This window comes from Rhineura floridana, chromosome 5 (genome assembly GCF_030035675.1).
Source record: "Rhineura floridana isolate rRhiFlo1 chromosome 5, rRhiFlo1.hap2, whole genome shotgun sequence".
NCBI classification, from domain to species: Eukaryota; Metazoa; Chordata; class Lepidosauria; order Squamata; family Rhineuridae; genus Rhineura; species Rhineura floridana.
Genome location: NC_084484.1, coordinates 125,025,910 through 125,048,087, shown reverse-complemented (window position 1 = coordinate 125,048,087; position 22,178 = coordinate 125,025,910). Strand labels below are relative to the sequence as shown.

The 22,178-nt window shown below is 41.4% G+C and overlaps 1 protein-coding gene across 2 annotated transcripts in view; it reads left to right on the top strand.

The window, feature by feature from the left end:
* IGSF3 (immunoglobulin superfamily member 3) overlaps positions 1–22,178 on the top strand; it is a 191,314-nt gene that overhangs the window by 112,724 nt on the left and 56,412 nt on the right. Inside the window, exons 4-7 of one of the 2 annotated variants that reach the window (XM_061627994.1) lie at positions 2,622–3,032; positions 6,050–6,070; positions 6,629–7,018; positions 9,774–10,175. In XM_061627994.1, the coding sequence (XP_061483978.1) occupies positions 2,622–3,032; positions 6,050–6,070; positions 6,629–7,018; positions 9,774–10,175 (1,224 nt within the window). The remainder of the gene's footprint in view (positions 1–2,621; positions 3,033–6,049; positions 6,071–6,628; positions 7,019–9,773; positions 10,176–22,178) is intronic. The other variant, XM_061627995.1, reaches the window with a different exon arrangement.

Here is a 22,178-nt window from a genome sequence, read left to right as displayed (position 1 = left end):
ATCTAATCTGCTTTTGATATTATTCATAGTTGGCTTTAAATATTATGTGAGAATCATGGGTAAAGTATTGAGATGCTGCTTGATGAATTTATTAATAATCCAGATGGGCGAATTGGGCACACATGGCATATCTCTCAAAGCGTAGGGAGGAGAGAATACCAAATACATTATATTCTGTTTGCTGAACATACTGCTAGTGTTTGCTGAATGATTAGCCAAATAAAATGATCCACTGACTCAAGGTGGATTTTGATCTTGTCAAAGCACCCCCAGGGCATAGTGGTTACAGTGTTATACTAGGACCTGGGATTCCAGAGTTCAAATCCCCAGTTAACCATGACGCTTGCTGAGTGACCTTGGGCCAGTCCGCTCAACCTAACCTACCTCACAGCATTCTTGTGAGGATAAATTGGAGAGGGAGGAGAACCATGTAGGCCACCTTGAACTCCTTGGAGGAAAGGTGGGATACAAATATAATTTTAAAAGCATTTAATGGGGTGAGTGGGTTCAGGAGAACGGTATCTGGTCCTTTTGAGTCCACCCTTGTCCTCATACCATAGAAGTGGACCTGGATCAGTTTGCACAGTCCCCTGGCCCAGGTTTTGTGTTGTGGCTTGGAGGAAAAGTGTCTCATGTTCCTTGGGAGAGTTGCCACATTTCTCTTATAATCTGTAGTTGATCAGAATAGGTAAATGTTCAAAAGCAAATTAAGGTTTGAGGAACAGAATGTAAATCCTTCCCTTTCATGGCCTTCTCTTCCCTAACTTCTCAACCAATGAGGCAGGACCATTTTCTGTCCTTTCTCTGTAAACTTTTAAAACATACTGTGTAAAATATGTGAAAATCCTTAATATAGTACCATTTATTTTTCTAAAAGTAAATATTACTGCAGTTGAAGGAATGAAATCCAACAATTACAGCAACCTTTTCTTTTTTCTTTAAAACCAGCTTAGAATTTTACTCTTTTTTTTCTTAGATGGTGTGTGTGTGTGTGTGGATAGATAGATAGATTAGATAGATTAGATAGATAGATAGATAGATAGATAGATAGATAGATAGATAGATAGATAGATAGATAGATGATAGATAGATGATAGATAGATGATAGATAGATAGATGATAGATAGATAGATGATAGATGATAGATAGATGATAGATGATAGATAGATGATAGATGATAGATAGATAGATAGATGATAGATAGATAGATGATAGATAGATAGATGATAGATAGATAGATAGATAGATAGATAGATAGATAGATAGATATCCAAGGAGAACTAGGAAAGAGAAAAAGAGAGCACTTCTTGGACTTTCTGGCAGTATTACTTGTGGGCTTTAATTAACTGGTGATACTTTAGGACTGTCACAGCCAATAGACCTGCTTACTCATTACTTGCTCAACTTGTATATGTATGAATCATAAACTAGTGCATGGACTAAGCTACATGTTGCATGACAACAACCATGGGCGCTATTTAGATTCATCTGGCAAAGCAAAATTAAAATAAAGAGTCTTGTGGCACCTTAAAGATTAACAGATTTATTGTGACGTAAGCTTTCTGTGACCAGAGTCTACTTCATCAGATGCATGAAGTCTAATCCTCAATTGACAGTCACTTGTCCCAACAAGAGAAGTGTTTGCTGACACAATGTCAACTGAATATGCACAAAGAATCAGTGATGGCTGCAAAGACCCTGCATGCAAAGCGTAGCATCTGGAAAGGTGCTGACAGATTGCTTCTACAGCCAATTGCTTAAATTGCAGGTCTATGCACTTGATTCTGTAGTTTGCTGCCCTTGCAATAGGTAGTTTTCCTATGAGTGCAATACCTTAATTTTGCTCACAGGCATTATTAAATTATGAAAAGACATCAGCAAAGAGGAGAGATTTGATCTCATGCCTTTTTTTGGAGAAAGAGCAAAGAAGCAAAAAAATTAGCTAGGGTAGTATAAATGTACGAAGATCTGGAAAGAACAGCGTTCTTAGCACGTGAAGCCAGGATTGGAATTATAAGGAAGAAAGTTAAATTTCATAAAATAAGTCCCTAAGAGTAAGTGGGATCTCCTAAGTTCTGCTGTAACAATAAGGCAAGTGTGGGGGTATCCATCTTATCCAGTAATGTCAACTTTGCTTCCAGAGTCTTAGGAAGAGAACATAAGAAGAGCCTAAGTACTCTATACATGACCAAACACATGCTCATGGAAAGCCTGCAAGCACAATCTGAGTGCAACAGCCTATCCTATTCCTACTACAGATTCCCATAACTGGAGATGTTGGGTTTTGATGCTAGGACCTCCCTGTGTGATAAGGATGGGGAGCCTGTGCCCTTTAAATATTATTGGACTACAATTACCATAACCCTTGTTTAGTCATGTTGGCTGGAGCTGATGGGAGCTGGAATCCCCTCCCCGATCTGAGATTATAAGAGGCTCTCCTACTGAGAGAGGCTCTCCTACTGAGCTGTGATCCCTCCAGGGGCTTTCCCTCCAAAAGTGAAAATCTCTTTACATGCCTTCTAATGTCTAAATTTTATTTGCTGGTACATACAGATCATCTATAAGATCCATGAAGCACCAAACATTAAACTTTTTTTCCTTCCTGTATCTCCCTACTGCAGTTATTCCTGACTCCCTGCGAGTGACCTCAGAAGCCCTGACCCTAAACAAAGTGCAGCATGATTCTCTGGAGTTGAAGTGTGAGGTATCCAAGAGTACTGCACAGCACAGCCACATTTCTATTGCCTGGTACCGACAGAAAGCAAATGAGCCTGCTGCAGAGGTGATCTCCCTCAGCCGGGATTTTGTATTGCATGCAGGAAGTGACTACATCCAACGGCATGCCAGTGGAGATATCCGCCTGGATAAAGTAGGCGAGACTCAATCCAAGCTTACAATCTACAACTTGCAGTCTTCTGATGAGGGCGAGTTTTACTGTGAGGCAGCTGAGTGGATTCAGGACCCTGATGCCACCTGGTATGCAATGACCCGCAAGCGCTCGGAGGGCACCGTGGTCTATGTGGAAGGAATTGGTTAGTATGTTGGGTTTTTTCCCCCTCCCATAGCCTTTAATATTTTTGGAGTGGAGTGAGAGAGAGAAGTGGAGGGAGAGGAGAAGGTGTGCTAATCAAAGATTATGTCGTAACAATAAATGCAGTACTAAGCCATGGTTTAGTGCTATGTAGATGAGTGAAGCATCAGGTTCACACACTATCCCTTCTCCTCCTCTCTTCCTGCACAGTTAGAAGGATTTCTGCACTTCTGCTTTCAAAGAGTTTTGGTTTAGTGTTACATTTGCACCAGAGATCATGGTCTATAACAAAACAATTATTAGTTGTTAAACAACACAACTTCATCCCTCATGGTTTGAAGCTGGCCTATTATGAAACTGATCAGAGTTTGTTTTAAACCAGGATTCCTGGCTCTTTGAATGTGAAACTAAACTTTGCAGAAATCCTCCACTGAGCTGTATTGGAGGAGGAAAGAGGAGGCAGGGATGCACCAGCTCAGTGCTTCACTCAGCCTTGTGGAGACTCATCCATGTAGCACTAAACCCACCTTGGGTCCATAGATATTGCTGAACTGCAATCTCTTTTATGGTTTAGTGGTTAATGTTTGAATGCAGCCAGTGAATGCAGTTCTGCAGGAAAGAAGTGTTTAGAAAGAGGTGTTTCATAGGCAGGGACTGCCTAGCAAATGACTTAAATTCCTAGGCTTCATTTTCTGCCACACTCCACACTGGGAGTGTGTTATTATTGACTAAATAATTTATCCAGGAAATGGGAGTGGATCCCTAAAACCATAATCATTCATGTTTCCTTTTAAACTGCTGATGCATGAATGCACTAAAGCTTCAGTGCACCACAGTCTCTCTTCTTTCTCTCCATTTACCATTATCTGACACCATAACTGGTTTGTGTTTGCAAAGCTAGGCCATTTCGGGTGAGTTTGTACAATCACTCTTAATTGAAAATATCTTCACATGGCTTTTCTCCCCCACCTTTGTAAGAAGGTGTGCGAGGAGCTGTTGGTGTGAGGCAGCCTGTTTTTATTAGTGAAAGACACACACAGTAGAATAAGGGCCATCCCACCTCCTGCAGGCCCTCCAATCACAGTTGCATCTCCTGCTTTGTCCCTAAGCATATTTTGCTAGAGTGAATAACATTCACCTGCTTACTGCTATTTAGCCACCAGGATTGTGAGTACAGCAGAGTGGTTAAAAGGCATTGAAGGGCACATATTGATACTTCAGCATGTACTATTATGGCTTGTCCAGATGGCTCTTATTTCTGGGATCAGAAGTACTGTTTCAGCACTCCCAGTCCCTACACATTTCATTTCTTCATTTCCTTGCCTCATTTTTCTTCCTTCCTTTAATCCCTTTCTCCATTTGTCTTTTCATTCTCTCTATAGCTGGCCTGCCACTGTCTACTCATTAACTCAGAATTCAAACTCCTTTCTGGTGCTGCTTTTTGAAAAGGAATTATGGATGAGACATTCCACTTGTACATTATTGTTGTTCCTCCATCTGGTTGGAAGGAGCTACTATAGAGTGTTGCTCTCAGTAATGTAGTTTTACATTTTTGATGTAGCCGAAGGGTCTGCTAAATTAATAATATATTGGATGGACACGACCTAGAAATTTCATGTGTTAGAACTCTGAACATTATTTTATTTATTTATTTATTTAAACAAAATTATTTATTTATGTTTTAAATTAATATCCCACCCTTCCTCCCAGAAGGGTGACAAACAAAAACACTAAACGCACTTTAAGACATTGAAAATAAAAGACTATACAACATATTAAAACAAAACATCTTAAAAACACCTTTAAAAAACAACTTTAAAAACATCTTAAAAAACAATTCCATCACAGATGCAGACTGGGATATGGTCTTCAAAGGCTTGTTGAAAGAGGAAGGTCTTCAACAGGCACTGAAAAGTTATGGCACCTGTCTAATATTTAAGGGGAGGGAACCTCAAAGTGTTGGTGCCACAACACTAAAGGACCACTTCCTATGTTGTGCAGAACAGAGGTGCTGATAAGATGGTATCTGCAGGAGGCTTTCACCTGCATAGCGCAGTAATCGACTGGGTGTGTAAGGGGTAAGATGATATTTGAGCATGTATTAAAGACTGCTTGTAAAAAATGTTTTTTAAAAGTTTACAGAAAAAATGAACCTGTTGAATAGCCACAAGTATTTTAGAGTATACATGACTGCATCATTGCAAAATACAGGTATGTTGACATTAAAATAGCTACCTGGAGTTCTATGAGAGAACTTCAGTTGCAGTTTGAGAAGCAAATGCATTTCTTTGGGGAAAGGGTAGTGGAAATGAATGATATTGCAATGTGAGTTTAAAATTCTAACTTGCAGTACAATCTTGTCCATATCTACTCAAAAGTAATCCCCATTAAGTTCAGTAGGACTTACTCACACATAGCTAGAACTACAGCTTTCAAGTGTGAATCTGCTCTTGGATGGATGAAATAATCTTCTGCTCAGAGGCAGAACCAAGACGTCTAACAATTGCAAAATGTAACTTTTTGCTATAACAGTCTTCCCCAACCTAGTGTCCTCCAGATGTTTTGGACTGCAGCTCTGATCATCTCTGCCCATTGGTCAGCTTGGCTGGGGCTGATAGAGTCAAACATCTGGAAGGTGTTAGGTTGAAAAATACCACTTTAAGACACTTGAAATAAGCACAGCTCACCGTTATTCTCATGAAATTAAAACAGCTAATGTTACGAAGAAATGCATAGAATGTGTTGGGCACATGAGCAGTCTCCCCCCTACTGCAGCAGGTCATGACTTCTGAGCAAAGGTAGTGAGAGGGGAATGAAGTAAATGCAGTATTTACTGCCTTTCTGACCAATTAATATTTTTGTATATTGAACATTTAGTGCCTTGTTTCCCTTAATATAAAATCAAGATTATATCATTCTTTTTAGTATCTTACTAAACAGTGTTTCGCCCTGTGTTTTTGTTGTTGTTGTCCTATCTCGTGCTCCTGTTTGAATGGTGGTCTCCTTTTGGCCTATCAGCCAGTACTCACTCTAGTTTTGGTAGGATTTCCTGATTTATAAATAATATTTCCTATCTCTTGATGCTTTCAGTGGGTGAAATCATACTACATGGTTTACAAGGCTTCTTAATAAAGTGCATGGCCCATAAAAACTCTGTAGTTTAGCTGATACACAGTTCAGTCTTTGACTCAAACTATGTAAAACAGATTGGAATAACCTCTCAAAATGGCAGGGTATAACTAGGAAAGAAGGATTCCTTTTATTCCTGACTTTTCTTCCTTTGGAGAAAATTGATGTAAATTTAATAAGCACTTGTGCGAAATTAACTTTTGCCAAGCACTAGTTGTTCCCTGTGCTGTCCTGAGCGTTATACAGATTGCACAGATGGAGGAATAGCACTTGGAGAGATGGATAGAATCCAGGGCTGGATAAGGGTGGGTCACTGCTGATATATATCTTTTAAGATGAGCATGAAATGCCTCCTTCTCCAAGTTCTTGTTGTTTTTTCCTGTGTGTTCACTGCCGTGACACAGTTTCATTTGTGCTCTGTGTGTGTGTGCATGTGTGCATGGTTGTGTGTGTTCTGTTCCTTTTTAGATATGGATATCAATGTACGGCTAGAAACAGAGAAGCGGACATACACAGTGGGTGAGCCAGTGGAGTTCAGATGCATTCTGGAAGTACAGAATGTTGCAAAGAGATACTTTTCCATCTCATGGGCCTTCAACAGTTCCCTGATTGCCAGCTTTGGGGCTAATGCTGTGCCAGTCCTTAACAATGAGTTTGCCCAGCGAGAAGCTCTGGGGCAACTGAAAGTAGCCAAAGAGAGTGACAGTGTCTACATCCTAAAAATTTACCGACTCCGCCTGGAGGACAGCGGCAAGTACAACTGTCGAGTGACGGAGCGCTTGAAGACGTCGACTGGTGAATTTATTGATGGAGAGAGCAAACGACCAAAGAATACACCCATCACTGTCCTGCCCCTTAGTAAGCACAGATCTTGATTGTTTCTGTTGAGTGTGTGGGTTTGTAAAAGGAGCTGGGCTCATGCATGGTTACATGAAACTAGCAGCTCACGAGGCTGACCTGCTTGGCTGCTGCTTGACATACTTCACAGAGGAAGTTCAGACTTATTTGACTGATTAGACATCTACACCAGCTTACACCCAATAGATTCATAAACATTGTAAAAGCGAGTAGTGCCAACAAAAGTACAAACCACTTTTCATCTAAACCAGCAACATGAAATCTCTGTACCGCAGACAGACACTTCTAATTCACTTTGTACAATACCTTTGAACATTGAAATGCTGTATATTGCTTTTGGAGGAGTTGAAGATTTGGACTGCAGTCCCAACTACACTTTCTTCCTCATTACTGTGGTTTGGGGGAGCCAGTGTGGTGTAGTGGTTAAGGTGTTGGACTACAACCTGGGAGACCAGGGTTCAAATCCCCACACAGCCCTGAAGCTCACTGGGTGACCTTGGGCCAGTTACTGCCTCTCAGAGGAAGGCACTGGTAAACCCCCTCTGAATACCACTTACCATGAAAACCCTATTCATAGGGTCGCCATAAGTCGGGATTGACTTGAAGGCAGTACAACCAACCAACTGTGGTTTGGGATTGGACTAGTCAGCTAAGGATGGGACTGTGTGTTCTGCTCCCACCACACGTTTTCAAATCTAGCTGCTGGTTCCCCACTGTAAAGCAGGACCAGGATTGCATGCACTCCAGTGGAGAAGCAGTGGTAGGAAGATGGTACTTAACATTGTTATTTTTTATTTTTTTTAGTAACTTTCCTCACAAAAGTGACCTACATTAAAACCAATTAAAACAAATGCAGCCAAATTTTTTTTAAAAGCACATCTATACATTTAAAAGACACATATCCCTCAGCCACCACTTTCCCCCTCACCCATTCCTGCTTTCTTCTCTCCCCCTTTCCTTTGCAGATCCATGCTTGCAGTGGAAATAATAGGCTCTCTGCGGGAGGAAAAGTGTCTTGAGGGAGTTGGAAGTGCAATGGACATCCCTCTTCCCTTTTTTCTGTGTTAGAAATCTTGCCTCCCAAACCCACCTTACAGTGGAGAAGCAGTAGCTGGGCAGGCTAGTTCAAACAATTGCATCTAGTCACCCTTCTTAATTCCCAGTTTTAATTCTTGGATCTCTCCTACTTACATTAAGGGATTGGTGAAATCAAATGGGGAGTAGCAATCCTTAGGATCCTTAATGGATTGAGAGAATGTTATTTTAAAAATGGTAGCCACTTTCTTGGTTGATGTTACACGGACAATACAGGACAGTATTATTTGGTATAAAATAGACCTGAACAAATGTGATGTTCCTTTGCCCATGAGAGAGAGAACAATTAATTCTTGGCCAGATCCATTTCCAGATCATTAACCTGGAAGCCCTGCATTGATCAGACTTAAGGCTCGGTCTTTCCCACATCTAAATGCTAAATTGCAGCTGGAGAATCTGTGGCCCTCCAGATGTTGTTGAATTTCAGTTCCCATCATCCCTGACAATTGATCATTCTGGGTGGGGCTGGAGTTGAAGTCTAGCCCTGCGCTAAATGAAGCAGGGGTTGTTTTGATTAATACAGTTTCAAAAGCATCAGAATAGACAATTAAAAAAATCTAAAAGTGATTAAAATGCCAGTACAATAAGCAGCAGTAGCATTTAAAACTGGTTTTAAATGTCACATTCAAACTCCAGCTTTTACTTGGAAATTATTTTTATTGGAATATTTGCAAATATTTAAAGGCATGACACTAAGCATATCTTTCCACTGTTATTTATATTTTAACACATTCCTGTTCATGCTTACTCAGAAGTAAACCTCATTGAGTTCAAACAACACGAACAAGCAAAAATTACAACACTGCTGAAAAGAGTTTCACATACTAAATTTAGCATCCCCAAAGAGATGGGCATATATGTACTTCCAGGAATAGTCAGCTGAAAAATGTTAATTACAAATATGATTTTAGGTTTGACTAGTATTGTATCCATTCCAGTAAATTATCTGCAGAAAACTATAGTAGGGGAAAATGTTCTATTTCAGTTAATTTTCCGCCCCATATAAATAATGTCTGGGTCCCAAACTGTACATGACTGTAAAGGTAAGCCATCACCAACACTTTGATTTGTGAATTCAGTAGCAGCTGGTGAAATTGTTTAAGAATTATCATCAATCTGACAGTAGTCTTTCGGGCCAGTTTGGCTAACATTCATCTAGAGCTTGCAACTTAAATTGTGCTTTCAAACATTTTTCTATATAGCCATGTATGTTTGTATTTCATGGCTTGTATTTGAAATTAAGGCAGAGATTCTTTAGAATCTGCACTAGCTAACAATTGGCCCCAGTAGTAGCATTTCGTGCATAATTTTGTAATTGCAGGAGATATAAAAGTGGTTCAAACATTTATATCACCAGCCCCGTTTGTCCACATGATTGCCTCTGAACATTTCCAGGTACATAAACCCATACAAAACATAATGTGTTATCCAGGGATAGACAGATACACTTGGTAAGCTATTACTGCCATTGTAATGGCACTTTGTGGACCTGCCATATTCATAGAAATCAGTTACTGAGTGTATCCGCTTACTGCTGGACCACATGTATTTTTGCATGCAGTTCCTTGGGAGTCATTGTGTTAAGAAAAGTGAGCGATGCATATATGAATTGGCCCCAGGCAATTCTGAATAGACTTACCCATTCTCTACTTTTCTGCAGAGACCAATATTTCAGTTGAGGTGACCAACAATGCCAGCAGTGTTCTAGAAGGAGAGAGCCTGCGATTTGGTTGCAGTGTTCGCACAGGGTTTAGGCCCCAAAACCAACTCTCTGTCACCTGGCAACTTGTGGACAAGCAGAACCGTCACAGTGACATTGTGCAACTTGACCGGGATGGAACTCTTCACTCTGGCTCCTCTTATGCTGAGCGCAGTAGCTATGGTGGGATCCAGATGGAGCAGATACGTCCTGGATCCTTCACACTTGAAATCTTCAACAGCCTCAAGGCAGACGAGGGCCACTATGAATGTCATATCACAGAGTGGACACGTAGGCTGGATGGGGAGTGGCAGATGATTGGGGAGCGACATAATGGTTCTGCAGTGTCCATCACAGCACTGGGTAAGTAGTAGGCATTCTCTTAAATATATGCAATAAGGTTGGTGTATGCATACCCCAAAGATGTCATTTACAGAGCATCACTGCTGTTCTGGTAAGACAAAAACGTAAGTTCAGCTGGTGACTGTAGAGATATGCGAGGCTGTTACCATTTTCACAGCTTGCAGATGTTCCTTTCCTCTGGAAACTGCTTTGTTCCCCTGGAAACTCAGGGGCAAAACTAGTTGTTATTGAAACACACTCTGTCTCTCCCCTTACTTGCCCTCTTCTGTGAGAGTCAGTGTGGCAAAGTGATTAGAGCGTCAGACTATGACCTGGGAGACCAGGGTTCAAAACTCCACTCAGCCATGAAGCTCACCAGGTGACTTGGGTCCAGTCACTGCCTCACAGCCTAACATACCTCACAGGGTTATTGTGAGGATAAAATGGAAAGGGGAAGGACCATGTACGCCACCATGAGCTCCTTGGAGGAAAGGCAGAATGCAATAATAAATTAATAAATGTGCTGCAGTGGGGAGTCACAGCACAATGACATAACATGTGGGTAGGGAGGGACTGTAGCTCATTGGCAGAGCACATGTTTTGCATGCAGAGGGTTCCAGGTCGGATGTCAAAGGATTATGCAGCAGGTAAAGGGAGGTAAGAATCAGTGTGGTGCCAAAATCTTCTCACACCTGCTCATTCTCATTGCGCATGTTTAATCTATTCCCCACTCCAAGATGGACACTGAAACTGCTTGAGGGAACTTCAGAAGCTGCCATTGGTCCATCAAACTCAATATTATCTACACTGACTGGCAGCGGCTTTCCAGGGTTTTAGGCAGGGAACTCTCTCAACCCTACCTGGAGATTCTAGGGATTGAGCCTGAGATGTTCTGTGTGCCAAGCAGATAGGTACCCCCTGCATTGAGCTATGATCCTTCCCCGTGAGCTATAGACCTTCCCCAACTGAAGATAGTCTGTGGGCCATTTGTGATAGAAATTAAGCTTCATCACACCAACCTGCCTTTTGATGTTCCCTCTGTCCGTGCATTCCCAAGTGTAGGACCGCATATACATGTTTGCTGATAATAACAAGGGTCAACAAATATGGTCACAATTGGAAAGCATAACTTTTTTTAGGGGGGGACACACATTTGTGGTACCTACCACAACCACCCCACCAAAGTGAATTACATATGGGAGGGATCGTCTCTGACCTTGCACTGTGCTTTGGCACCACTTGGACTCCAGTGCTCGGCCTGACATCTGAGACAAGACCCTGCTCCTTCCCCAGTGTGTGGGAGTTGATGGGGCAGTGGCAAACATTATAGCTGCTAAGACCAGCCAAAATTCGTTGGCCCCTTGAAATAACAGCCCAGAAAGGAGGAGGTTGAACAGAGAATAAAAATAAAAATTTGTGAAATTTGCAAAGCTGAGACTCTGTGTCTGTAGGCTACAACTGGGCAGCTGGAGTGTAGGAAGACAGTGCAACATGGAATTAAAGTGTTTCTAGCAAAGTGTTGGGGCCAAGCAGTGACTGGCTGGATTTAACAATTTGTATGTTGTAGCACTTTTCAGAAAACTTTCTGGAAGAGGCAAGTAAGAGCTTGTGCTTACTCTGCATCTAGCTCCAGTTGAAATGTCTGCATGGAGCCAGTGTCCAGAGTGAGAGAGTGATCTGAAGAAACATTATGCAGTTAAAAGGTGGATTCTTTTCCTGTTTGGAAGACTAACCAGAAAGATATATAAATGTAATGAAGAAAGCAAGAATTTTACTAACTCCAAAAGCTTACCTAGTGTAGCCAGATGTTCCCCAGGAAAACCAGCGAGTGCAGTTCTTTTGGCTAGTGTCAAAAGCGTGGAATAAGATGCTGGGAAGTTTCAATGGCTAGAAGTTCTAGAATTTGACAGGATTGCAAGAATAGTTTGCTCAGTAAGAGGAGCTGCCACTTTGGTAATCCTTTGGCAGAAATCCCTCTCATGGTGATCTGTCAGGCAGCCACTTGGACCTCACTTGGTTCAGCTGATGCACTCTAAAACTAACATCCCAGTCCTGAACCAGAGCAGTGTGCATATGATGTGTGCAGTTTTTCAGAAAGTACTTTAGACATGAATTTTTCAAGTTCAGTGCTACTTGAAGGGACATGTGTCTTCTGCATTCCCAATCCCTTTGAGTTGTGCCTGAAGTATCTGCCTTGACTGTGCTTTGATAATCCTTTTCCTAGGCAGTGAAGAGAGAGAGAAAGAAAAAGAAGAGAGAGAGAGATTGCTTAACTCTCTGCCTCCCCTAGTCTCTTCCTTTCCTCTTGGATAATCATTAAATACATTTCCAAAAGGCTTTAATCCACAAGATTGACCTGTTTTTGCTGTAATTACATGGGCCAGAGATCTGCCATTGCTTATTAGAATCCCTGAGCCCCTTGCTGTAAGGGATCTCTGTAGCAGCTCTGGGGATAGGTTGGCGGGCAAAAATTAATGTCCCAGCTGCCTTGCTATTGTTAGTTAATACTTTGTAGCCTTTGGGTCAAGAGGTACAGATTTCCAGAACAGCACAGAGTCAGAGGCTACTACCTTCACACTGTCCTCAATGGTCAAACAAATGGAACTTGCTATCACAAAGAATGCTTTCCTATACAGCCTTCTGAAGAGCTTTATGGTGTATATTTTACCTAGAACTTCCATCTTACAGTTTTATGGTTTGTGCAAGCTTATCACCCAGTTCTGAGAGCCATGTTAAGTTTAGTGCATGTGTTGCATGTTGGATAAAAGCTAACCAACAGCAGTATTTGGTACCTATCTGTGGTGTGAACAATTCTAAGGTTACAAGGGATTTTTATTTCTAGGGGGTAGTCGTGGTAGTCTCTTTCAGCAAAGCCACTGAAGATTTTTGCAGCACCTTAAAGATGAACAAATTAATTTTGACATGAGCTTTCATGGACTAGAGTCTTCTTCATCAGAAATATGCAGTGTTACCTTTCATGATCTGCACAATAGGAGGTTCCAAAAAGGGGTTTACATTAGACTTTAGGAGCAACAAACCCCTTGTGGTATAGCTCCTGTGATTTAAGATCTTGTAAAACAACTATACCAAGTATTTAATTTATAATGGTATTTTATTCCTTCTTAAATTTTTCATTCCATTCAAATGAATAACTTATTAAACATTATTATATTACGTATTATGGGTGGTATTCAATGCTAGTTCTACTCAGAGTAGACCCATTGAAGTTAGCAGACATGACTAACAGGTTCAATAATTTCAATGGGTCTTCTCTGAGCAGGACGTAGTTGAATACAACCCTATATATATTTTAAAGATGAACAAGATTAATACAATTTGGAAAAATCAAGAGGCTAAAAGGGGATCTTCAGCTGCCAAGTGCAAGACATTCTCCAATTTTGTTTCTGATGAAGTAGGAAATGGGGTGCGGTCCGTAAGATCTCATAAAAGTTAATTTTATACCAAGTTGTTATATGCTCAAGTTGTATGTTTTTAGTGATTTTACCTACTTTTATTTTACTGTATTGTATTTTATTCCTTGCTGTGAACCGCCCAGAGAGCCATAGGCTAAGGGCGGTATAGAAATGGAATGAAATAAAATAAATAAATAAATAAAATGTAACATTTGAGGCATTTAGAGAAATTGTTGTAACTGTCACACAAGAGTTTATGCATGTTCATTTTACATGTAATCCTAACCTATTCATTCATACATCACTTTTTATACATTTTCATTGCTTTTTGGGATTCCTTTGACATGATCTGTTATTTCTCACCTTAAGACCTCTTACTGAGTGTCCTAGGAGATTGAAATGTCTCTCCACAAACCACTCTAGTCTTTTAAAATTGCCATTTCTGATGTCAGATTTCTGCCCTTTTAGTTTTTTGTGTTGAGATTGTCCTGTTTGTCCTATATAGAATGCAAAAGGGCATTGCTGACTGATGATAGCATATATCACATTAGAGGAAGATGAGCAAGTGATTGAGCCCCTTATGCTATGGATAAGAACTTAAGAAGAGCCTGCTGGATCAGGCCAGTGGCCCATCTAGTCCAGCATCCTGTTCTCACAGTGGCCAAACAGGGGCCTGGGGGAAGCCCGCAAGCAGGACCCGAGTGTAAGAACACTCTCCCCTCCTGAGGCTTCCGGCAACTGGTTTTCAGAAGCATGCTGCCTCTGACTAGGGTGGCAGAGCACAGCCATCACGGCTAGTAGCCATTGATAGCCCTGTCCTCCATGAATTTGTCTAATCTTCTTTTAAAGCCGTCCAAGCTGGTGGCCATTACTGCATCTTGTGGGAGCAAATTCCATAGTTTAACTATGCGCTGAGTAAAGAAGTACTTCCTTTTGTCTGTCCTGAATCTTCCAACATTCAGCTCCTGTGATTGTGGTATCACAGTAAACATGGAAACATGGTTGGCATCTGGGTCTGTGTCAGGGTCTGGTCCCCATGTCTGTGTCTTTGTTATGTGACCTGCTGCTGCTAATGAGTAGTTGTTCTTAGGTTGGAAATTTGCCTGTAAGCAAATACAGGCCAACACTCCAAAGCCTGTGAGAGGGAAGTGTGATTAATATATTTGAATGGATTCAGCTGTGAGCTATAAGTGACAACAACTGTATTTTTAATGTTTTTTATCCTATGGTGGTGGCGGTTGTTTTTAAAGTGTTGTAAACCTCCTTGATGTTTTTAAACAAAATTGTTGTTGTTGTTATGTGCCTTCAAGTTGATTATGATTTATGGCGACACTATGAATTGGTGACCTCCAAGAGCATCTGTCATAAACCACCCTGTTCAGATCTAGTAAGTTCAGGTCTGCAGCTTCCTTTATGGAATCAATCCATCTCTTGTTTGGCCTTCCTCTTTTTCTACTCCCTTCTGTTTTCCCCAGCATTATTGTCTTTTCTAGTGAATCATGTCTTCTCATTATGTGTCCAAAGTATGATAACCTCAGTTTCATCATTTTAGCTTCTATTGACAGTTCTTCTATTTCTATACAATAACCATTTTAATAGTTCTCTTTGTCCCTACATACTAGTCGCTGTAAAGTTGCATGTAGGGTTCTAACCTTGTTTCTATCTCCTTTTGCTTTTGCTTTCCTTCTCTCTTTAACCATTTTAAGAGATTCTTCAGTCATCCATTGAGCTCTTTCTCCCTTTTTAACTAGAGGTATTGTCTTTTTGCATTCTTCCCTAATAATGTCTGTGACTTCACTCCATAGTTCTTCTGGTTCTCTGTCAACTAAGTTTAAAGCCTCAAATCTGTTCCTTATTTGATCTTTATATTCTTCAAATCTTTATATTTTTCAAATCTGTTCCTTATTTGATCTTTATATATGTTATTTAAATTGTAATTTGGCATTATGATTGCTTTGTTGTTCTCCTTTAGCTTTACTCTGGTTTTCGATACGGCCAGTTCATGATCTGTACCACAGTCTGCTCCTGGTCTTGTTTTCACAGAAAGTGTGGAACTTCTCCATCTTCTGCTACCAATTATATAATCAATTTGATTCCTATATTGACCATTTGGTGATGTCCACGTGTACAGTTGTCTTTTCGGTTGCTCAAAAAATGTGTTTACAAGAAACAAATTGTTGGCTTCACAGAATTCAATAAGTCTCCTGTTTCATTTCTATCACCTAAGCCCCATTTCCCCACAATTCCTAGTCTTCTCTGTTCCCTACTTTTGCATCCCAGTCCCCCATGATTATCATCACATCTTGTTTTGGTGTGTGATCAACTTCCTCCTGTACTTCTGCGTAAAATCTCTCCAATTCCTCTTCTGCATTTGCCGTTGGAGCATAGACTTGGATGATGGTTACGTTAATAAGGTTTCCCATTTAATCTCATTGATATCACTCGCTCAGACCTTGCGTTGTAGCTCCTAATTGCTTTTGCTACATCACTTTTAACAAAATAGCAGTATACAAATATTTTTATAAATAAATAAATGAAATGGTGCTGTGTTATTTTCTCTTTTACATCTGTCCTGTAGTCGATTATGACTGGGTGCCAGTCTGGCCTTATCTGTTTTTTTACTTTGCTGGGTGGATATGGTAGTCTGACGAATACCTGATATTTGTTTGTTTGTTTGTTTGTTTATTTATATCCCATCCTTCCTACCAGCACGAGCCTAGGGCCGCAAACTAAAGCACTGAAAACACTTTAAAACATCAGAAACAGACTTTAAAATACAATTAAAACAAAACAACTTTAAAAACATTTTTTTAAAGTTTTCAAGGTATCTTTTTTTTTTAAAAAAAGGTTAAAAACGTTTTTTTAAAAGGTTTAAAAACATATTTAAAGCAATTCCAACACAGATGCAGACTGGGATAAGGCCTCAGCTTAAAAGCCTTGTTGAAAGAGGAAGGTCTTCAATAGGCACTGAAAATTTAACAGAGATGGAGCCTGTCTAATATATATGGGTAGGGAGTTCCACAGGGTAGGTGCTGCCACATTAAAGGTCCGTTTCCTATGTTGTGCAGAATGGACCTCCTGATAAGATGGTATCTGAAGAAGGCCCTCACCTGCAAAGTGCAGTGATCGACTGGGTATATAAGGGATAAGTCAGTCTTTCAGGTATCCTGGTCCCAAGCTTGTACAGTAGGGCCCTGCCTATACGGCGGGTTAGGGACTAGGCGCCCGCCATAAAGCGGAACCCATTGACTATAATGGGTTGTGTTGCGCGAAAATGCCGCAAAAGTGCAAAATTGGCTTTAAAATGGGGAATTTCCCCTAACTGAAAGCCGCTGCAACAGCGGAATGCCAGAAAACGGAACGCCGTAAAGCGGGGCCCTACTGTATAGGGCTTTGTACACCAAAACTGGAACCTTGAACTTGGCCTGGTAGCAAATGGGCAGCCAGTGCAATTCTTTCAGCAGCAGGGTAACATGTTGCTGAAGCCCTGTCCCAGTGAGCAATCTTGCTGCCGCATGTTGCACCAGCTGCAGCTTCCAGACCAACCTCAAGAGCAACCACACATAGAGCACATTACAGTCATCCAGCCTGGAGGTTACCAGTGCGTGGACAACAGTCGTCAGGCAATCCCAGTCCAGAAACGTCCACAACTGTCTTACCAGCCAAAGCTGGTAAAAGGCACTCCTAGCCCCTGAGGTCAGGGCCTCTAGCGACAAAGATGGATCTCATTCATTGGTGATCACCCGTGGCCGAGTAAGATTATCTTCCAAGATAAGGTCTTTAACATTGGGTCCTTAAGTGACTGTGGAGGCCAATTCTGGATCCACACAGCCTCCCACAGTGAGGACATAGGTTTCCAGATGGAAGATGGTCATGAGGGGGATTTGTTTGGTGTGCCTTCTGCTTAGCTTGTTTGTCCCTTTCACCCTGTATTCATGCTTCTTCGAAGTCCACAGCACCTTTGATAATAGCCGACCTCCATTCATGGACCAAGATTTCCCACTTCTCGATGTTCATGTTACATTTTTTTAGATTTGCTTTAAGAACATCTTTAAACCTCTTTTGCTGTCCACCGATATTCCGTTTTCCATCCTTAAGTTGGGAGTAAAGTAGCTGCTTTGGAAGATGGTGATCAGGCATTCGAACAACATGGCCAGTCCAGTGAAGTTGATGTTGAAGGATTATTGTTTCAACACTAGTAGTCTTTGCTTCTTCCAAAACGCTGTTAGTCCATCTGTCTTCCCAAGTAATTTGCAGAATTTTCCAGAGGAATCTTTCAAGAAGTTGGGAGTGGCGTTTATAGATGGTCCATGTTTCACAGGCGTACAATAAGGTCAGTAGTACAATGGCTTTGTAAATAAGCATTTTGGTCTCCCTGCGAGTATCCCGATCCTCAAATACTCTACACTTCATTCGGGAGAATGCGGCACTTGCAGAGGTCAGATGTTGAATTTCAGCATTGATATCAGCTTTTACAGAGAGATGACTGCTGAGATAGGGGAAGTGATCAATGTTCTCCAGCGTCTCACCATTAAGCTGGATTGATGGTGCTACAGAAGGACTAGTTCGCACCTGTTTATGAAGCACTTTGGTTTTATTATTATTAAGTTAGAGCCCAAGCTTTCCATGTGCTTCTGCAAAGACATTTAGGATAGTTTGATCTTCCTCTGAATGGGCGGAGACTACATTATCATTGGCATATTGAAGTTCTACGACAGAAATTGACATTACCTTACTTTTTGCTTTCAGCCTACTGAGATTAAAAAGCTTTCCATCTGTTCGATATATGATTTCCACACCAGTAGGAAGTTTCCCCTCAATGAGGTGTAGAATCATAGCAATGAAGATAGCAAATAAGGTAGGGGCAATGACATTTCCCTGTTTTACGCCTGATCCAACTCTGAATGGATCGTTCTGAAAGCCATAGTTATCCAATATTGTCGCTGTCATGTTGTCATGAAGGAGTTGCAAAATATTCACAAATTTATCAGGGCACCCAGTTTTCAGAAGAATGGTCCAGAGAGCGCTTACATTCACAGTATCAAAGGCTTTAGTCAGATCAATAAATGCCATATATAAAGGTCGATTCTGCTCCCAGCATTTTTCTTGAAGCTGTCGTACAGTGAAGATCATGCCCACTGTCCCCCTGGAAGGGCGGAAACCATTTTGAGATTCAGGGAGGACATCCTCTGAAATCAGCAGGAGGCAATTTGTGAGGATCCTTGCAAGGATTTTACCTTCGGTAGCAAGAAGAGAGATACCTCAATAGTTCCCACAATCAGTTCTATCACCCTTCTTAAAAAGGGTGATAATTATGGCGTCCCTAAGATCTTCTGGGATCTCCTCCCTCATCCAGATTTTTTTGATGAGCTTATAAAGTTGTTGTGTAAATTCAGGCCCACCTTCTTTAAAGACTTCAGCAGGAATCCCATCAGGTCCGCTAGCTTTGTTGTTCTTCATTTGATTGCCGGCTTTACTAACTTCATCCAAATTAGGGGATACTGCAAGCTCGTCTCTAGTTTGTTGTGGAATTTGCGACAATAGAGTTACGATTAAGGAGGTTGTGGTAATGCTGTTTCCAGCACAGTGCAATAGACTGTTTATCCTTAAGAAGTTTGGTACCATCTATTGAACGTAAGGTTTGGTACCGTAATTTGTTGGTCCATAGATGGCCTTTGTGGCATTAAAAAAGCCCCATGCATCATGAGCATCTGCAAAGTGCTGGATTTCTTGAGCTTTCTTTATCCGCCAGGCGTTCTTAAGTTCTGTAGTTCTTCTTTGGACCTCAGCCTTTGCACTGGCATAGATTTTTTTTCTTAGCAGCACAGTTAAGTCTTTCTGCCATATCTGGAAGGCTTTCCTTTTCTTGTTGATGATATGTTCAATCTCACTATCATTCTCATCAAACCAATCCTGATGTTTCTTAGTTTGGTATCCAGTAGTTTGTTTACATGCTGCGATAATGGATGTCTTCAGTTTAATCCAGTGTTCCTTGACATTTTCAGGGAGTTCTGTCGGTAGATGTTTCTTAAGAGTTGTTTGAAGCAAGCTCGCTTAATAGGATCTTGAAGGGCGTGGATGTTCATTTTACGCCTTGGTTTTCTTCCTTGGAGCCTACGTTGAGGAACAATATTAATGGCCATAATGGATCAAATTAATCGGTGATCTGTCCAGCAGTCATCAGCACTCGTCATGGCCCTAGTGAGAAGTACATCACGAAGATCTCTGGCACAGACAATTATGTAATCCAGGAAATGCCAGTGTTTCGACTGAGGGTGCTTCCTTGATATTTTAAATTTATCTTTCTGATGAAAGAGTGTGTTTGTAATAACAAGATTATTCTCTGCACATTTAGTCAGAATTCCATTCAGGTTGCTTTTGCCAACTCTTTTTTTCCCAACGGTTTCTGGCCATAAATTGAAATCACGCCCAACTCTTGCATTGAAATTGCCCAAGAGGATAATTTTATTCTCCTTAGGTATTTCTGATAAGATGGTGTCCAGCTGGTTATAAAAAAATTCCTTGATGTCTTCATCAGCATCTAATGTTGGTGCATAAGCACTTAGAATAGTTGCCTGCTGGTTTTTGGCAAGTTTTAACCGGAGAATTGAGAGTCGTTCATTAATGCCAATAGGAACTTCTGACAAGAGCTCCACAACTACGGACCTGCTCTTTCAGAGGGAGTACCACCAAAGCAAGCAACTGACCAATTATCTGAACTCTGGAACCACCAATTCACACCACACCCATCTTGCCAGGATTCAGACTCAGTTTATTGGCCCTCATCCAGCCCACCACCAAGTCCAGGCAGTGGTCCAGAGCTTACACGGCCTCTCCTGATTCAGACGTTACAGAGAAATAGAGCTGGATATTGTCAGCATACTGCTGACACCTCGCCCCAAATCTCCTGATGACCGCTCCCAAGGGCTTCATATAGATGTTAAACAGCATGGGGGACAAGATGGTACCATGCAGTTCCCCACATCACAACCTCCAGGGGGCCGAAAGACAATCACCCAATGCTATTTTCTGAAAACTACCTTAGAGATAGGTTCAGAACCACTGTAAAACAGTGCCTGCAATACCAATCTCACCAAGTCAGCCCAGAAGGATACCATGGTCAATGGTATCAAAAGCCACTGAAAGATCAAGTAAGAGTAACAGGGTTGCACTCCGCCATCCTTCTCCCGATAAAGGTCATCCATCAGGGCGACTAAGGCTGATTCAGTCCCATAATCAGTCCTGAACCTAGAATGGCATGGGTCAAGATAATCTGTTTCATCCAAGACTACTTGCAATTGCTGCGCCACAACCCTCTCAATCACCTTCCCAAAGAAGGGGGTATTTGCAACCCGTCGGTAATTGTCACAGACCAATGGGTCCAGGGCAGACTTTTTCAGCAGCTGTCAAATCACTGCCTCTTTCAGGGCAGCTGGAACCACTCCCTCCTGCAATGATGTGTTGACCACACCATGGATCCACTCCGTTAAACCCCCTTGGCAAGCTTTAATAAGGCAAGGAGGGCAAGAGTCGAGAGGACACGTCGCTGGCTGCATCATCGCAAGCACCTTGTCCACGTCATCAGGCCACATCAACTGAAACTGTTGATATAAATTCTAAAATTGTGAGTCTTTTTGAAATGAGTCTGAACAGATGCAGTTGTATCATAGAATAGTAGGAAGGGGCATATAAGGTCATCAAGACCAATGCCCTGCTCAATGCAGGAATCCAACTATAAGCGTACGCGACAGGTGGCTGTCCAGCTGCCTCTTGAATGCCTCAAGTGTTGGAGAGCCCAACTTCCTAGGTAATTGGTTCCATTGTTTGTTTGTTTGTTTGTTTAATTTACATCCCGTCCTTCCTTCCAGTAGGAGCCCAGGGCGGCAAACAAAAACACTAAAAACACACTAAAACATCTTAAAAACAGACTTTAAAATATATTAAAACAAAACATATTTAAAAACATTAAAACAAAACATCTTAAAAAGCAATTCCAACACGGATGCAGACTGGGATAAGGTCTCTAGTTAAAAGGCTTGTTAAAAGAGGAAGGTCTTCAGTAGGCACTGAAAAGATAACAGAAATTGTGCCTGTCTGATATTAAGGAGAGGGAATTCCAAAGGGTAGGTGCCACTACACTACAGGTCCACATCCTACGTTGTGTGGAACGGACTTTCTGATAAGATGGTATCTGCAGGAGGCCCTCACATGCAGAGCATAGTGATTGACTGGGTATAACTGCTCTAACAGTTAGGTTTTCCTGATGTTCAGCCAAAGTCTGGCTTCCTGTAACTTGATCCCATTGTTCTGTGCCCTGCACTCTGGGATGATCGAGAAGAGATCCTGGCCCTCCTCTGTGTGATAACCTTTCAAGTACTTGAAGAGTGCTATCATATGTCCCCTCAGTCTTCTCTTCTCAAGACTAAACATGCCCAGTTCTTTTAGTCTCTCCTTTGTTTCCAGGGATTTGTTTCCAGTCCCCTGATCATCCTTATTGCCCTAGTCTGAACCCATTCCAGCTTGTCTGCATTCTTCTTAAAGTGTGATGTCCAGAACTGGATGCAGTACTCAAGATGAGGCCTAAGCAGTGCCAAATGAAGAGCAACTAGTA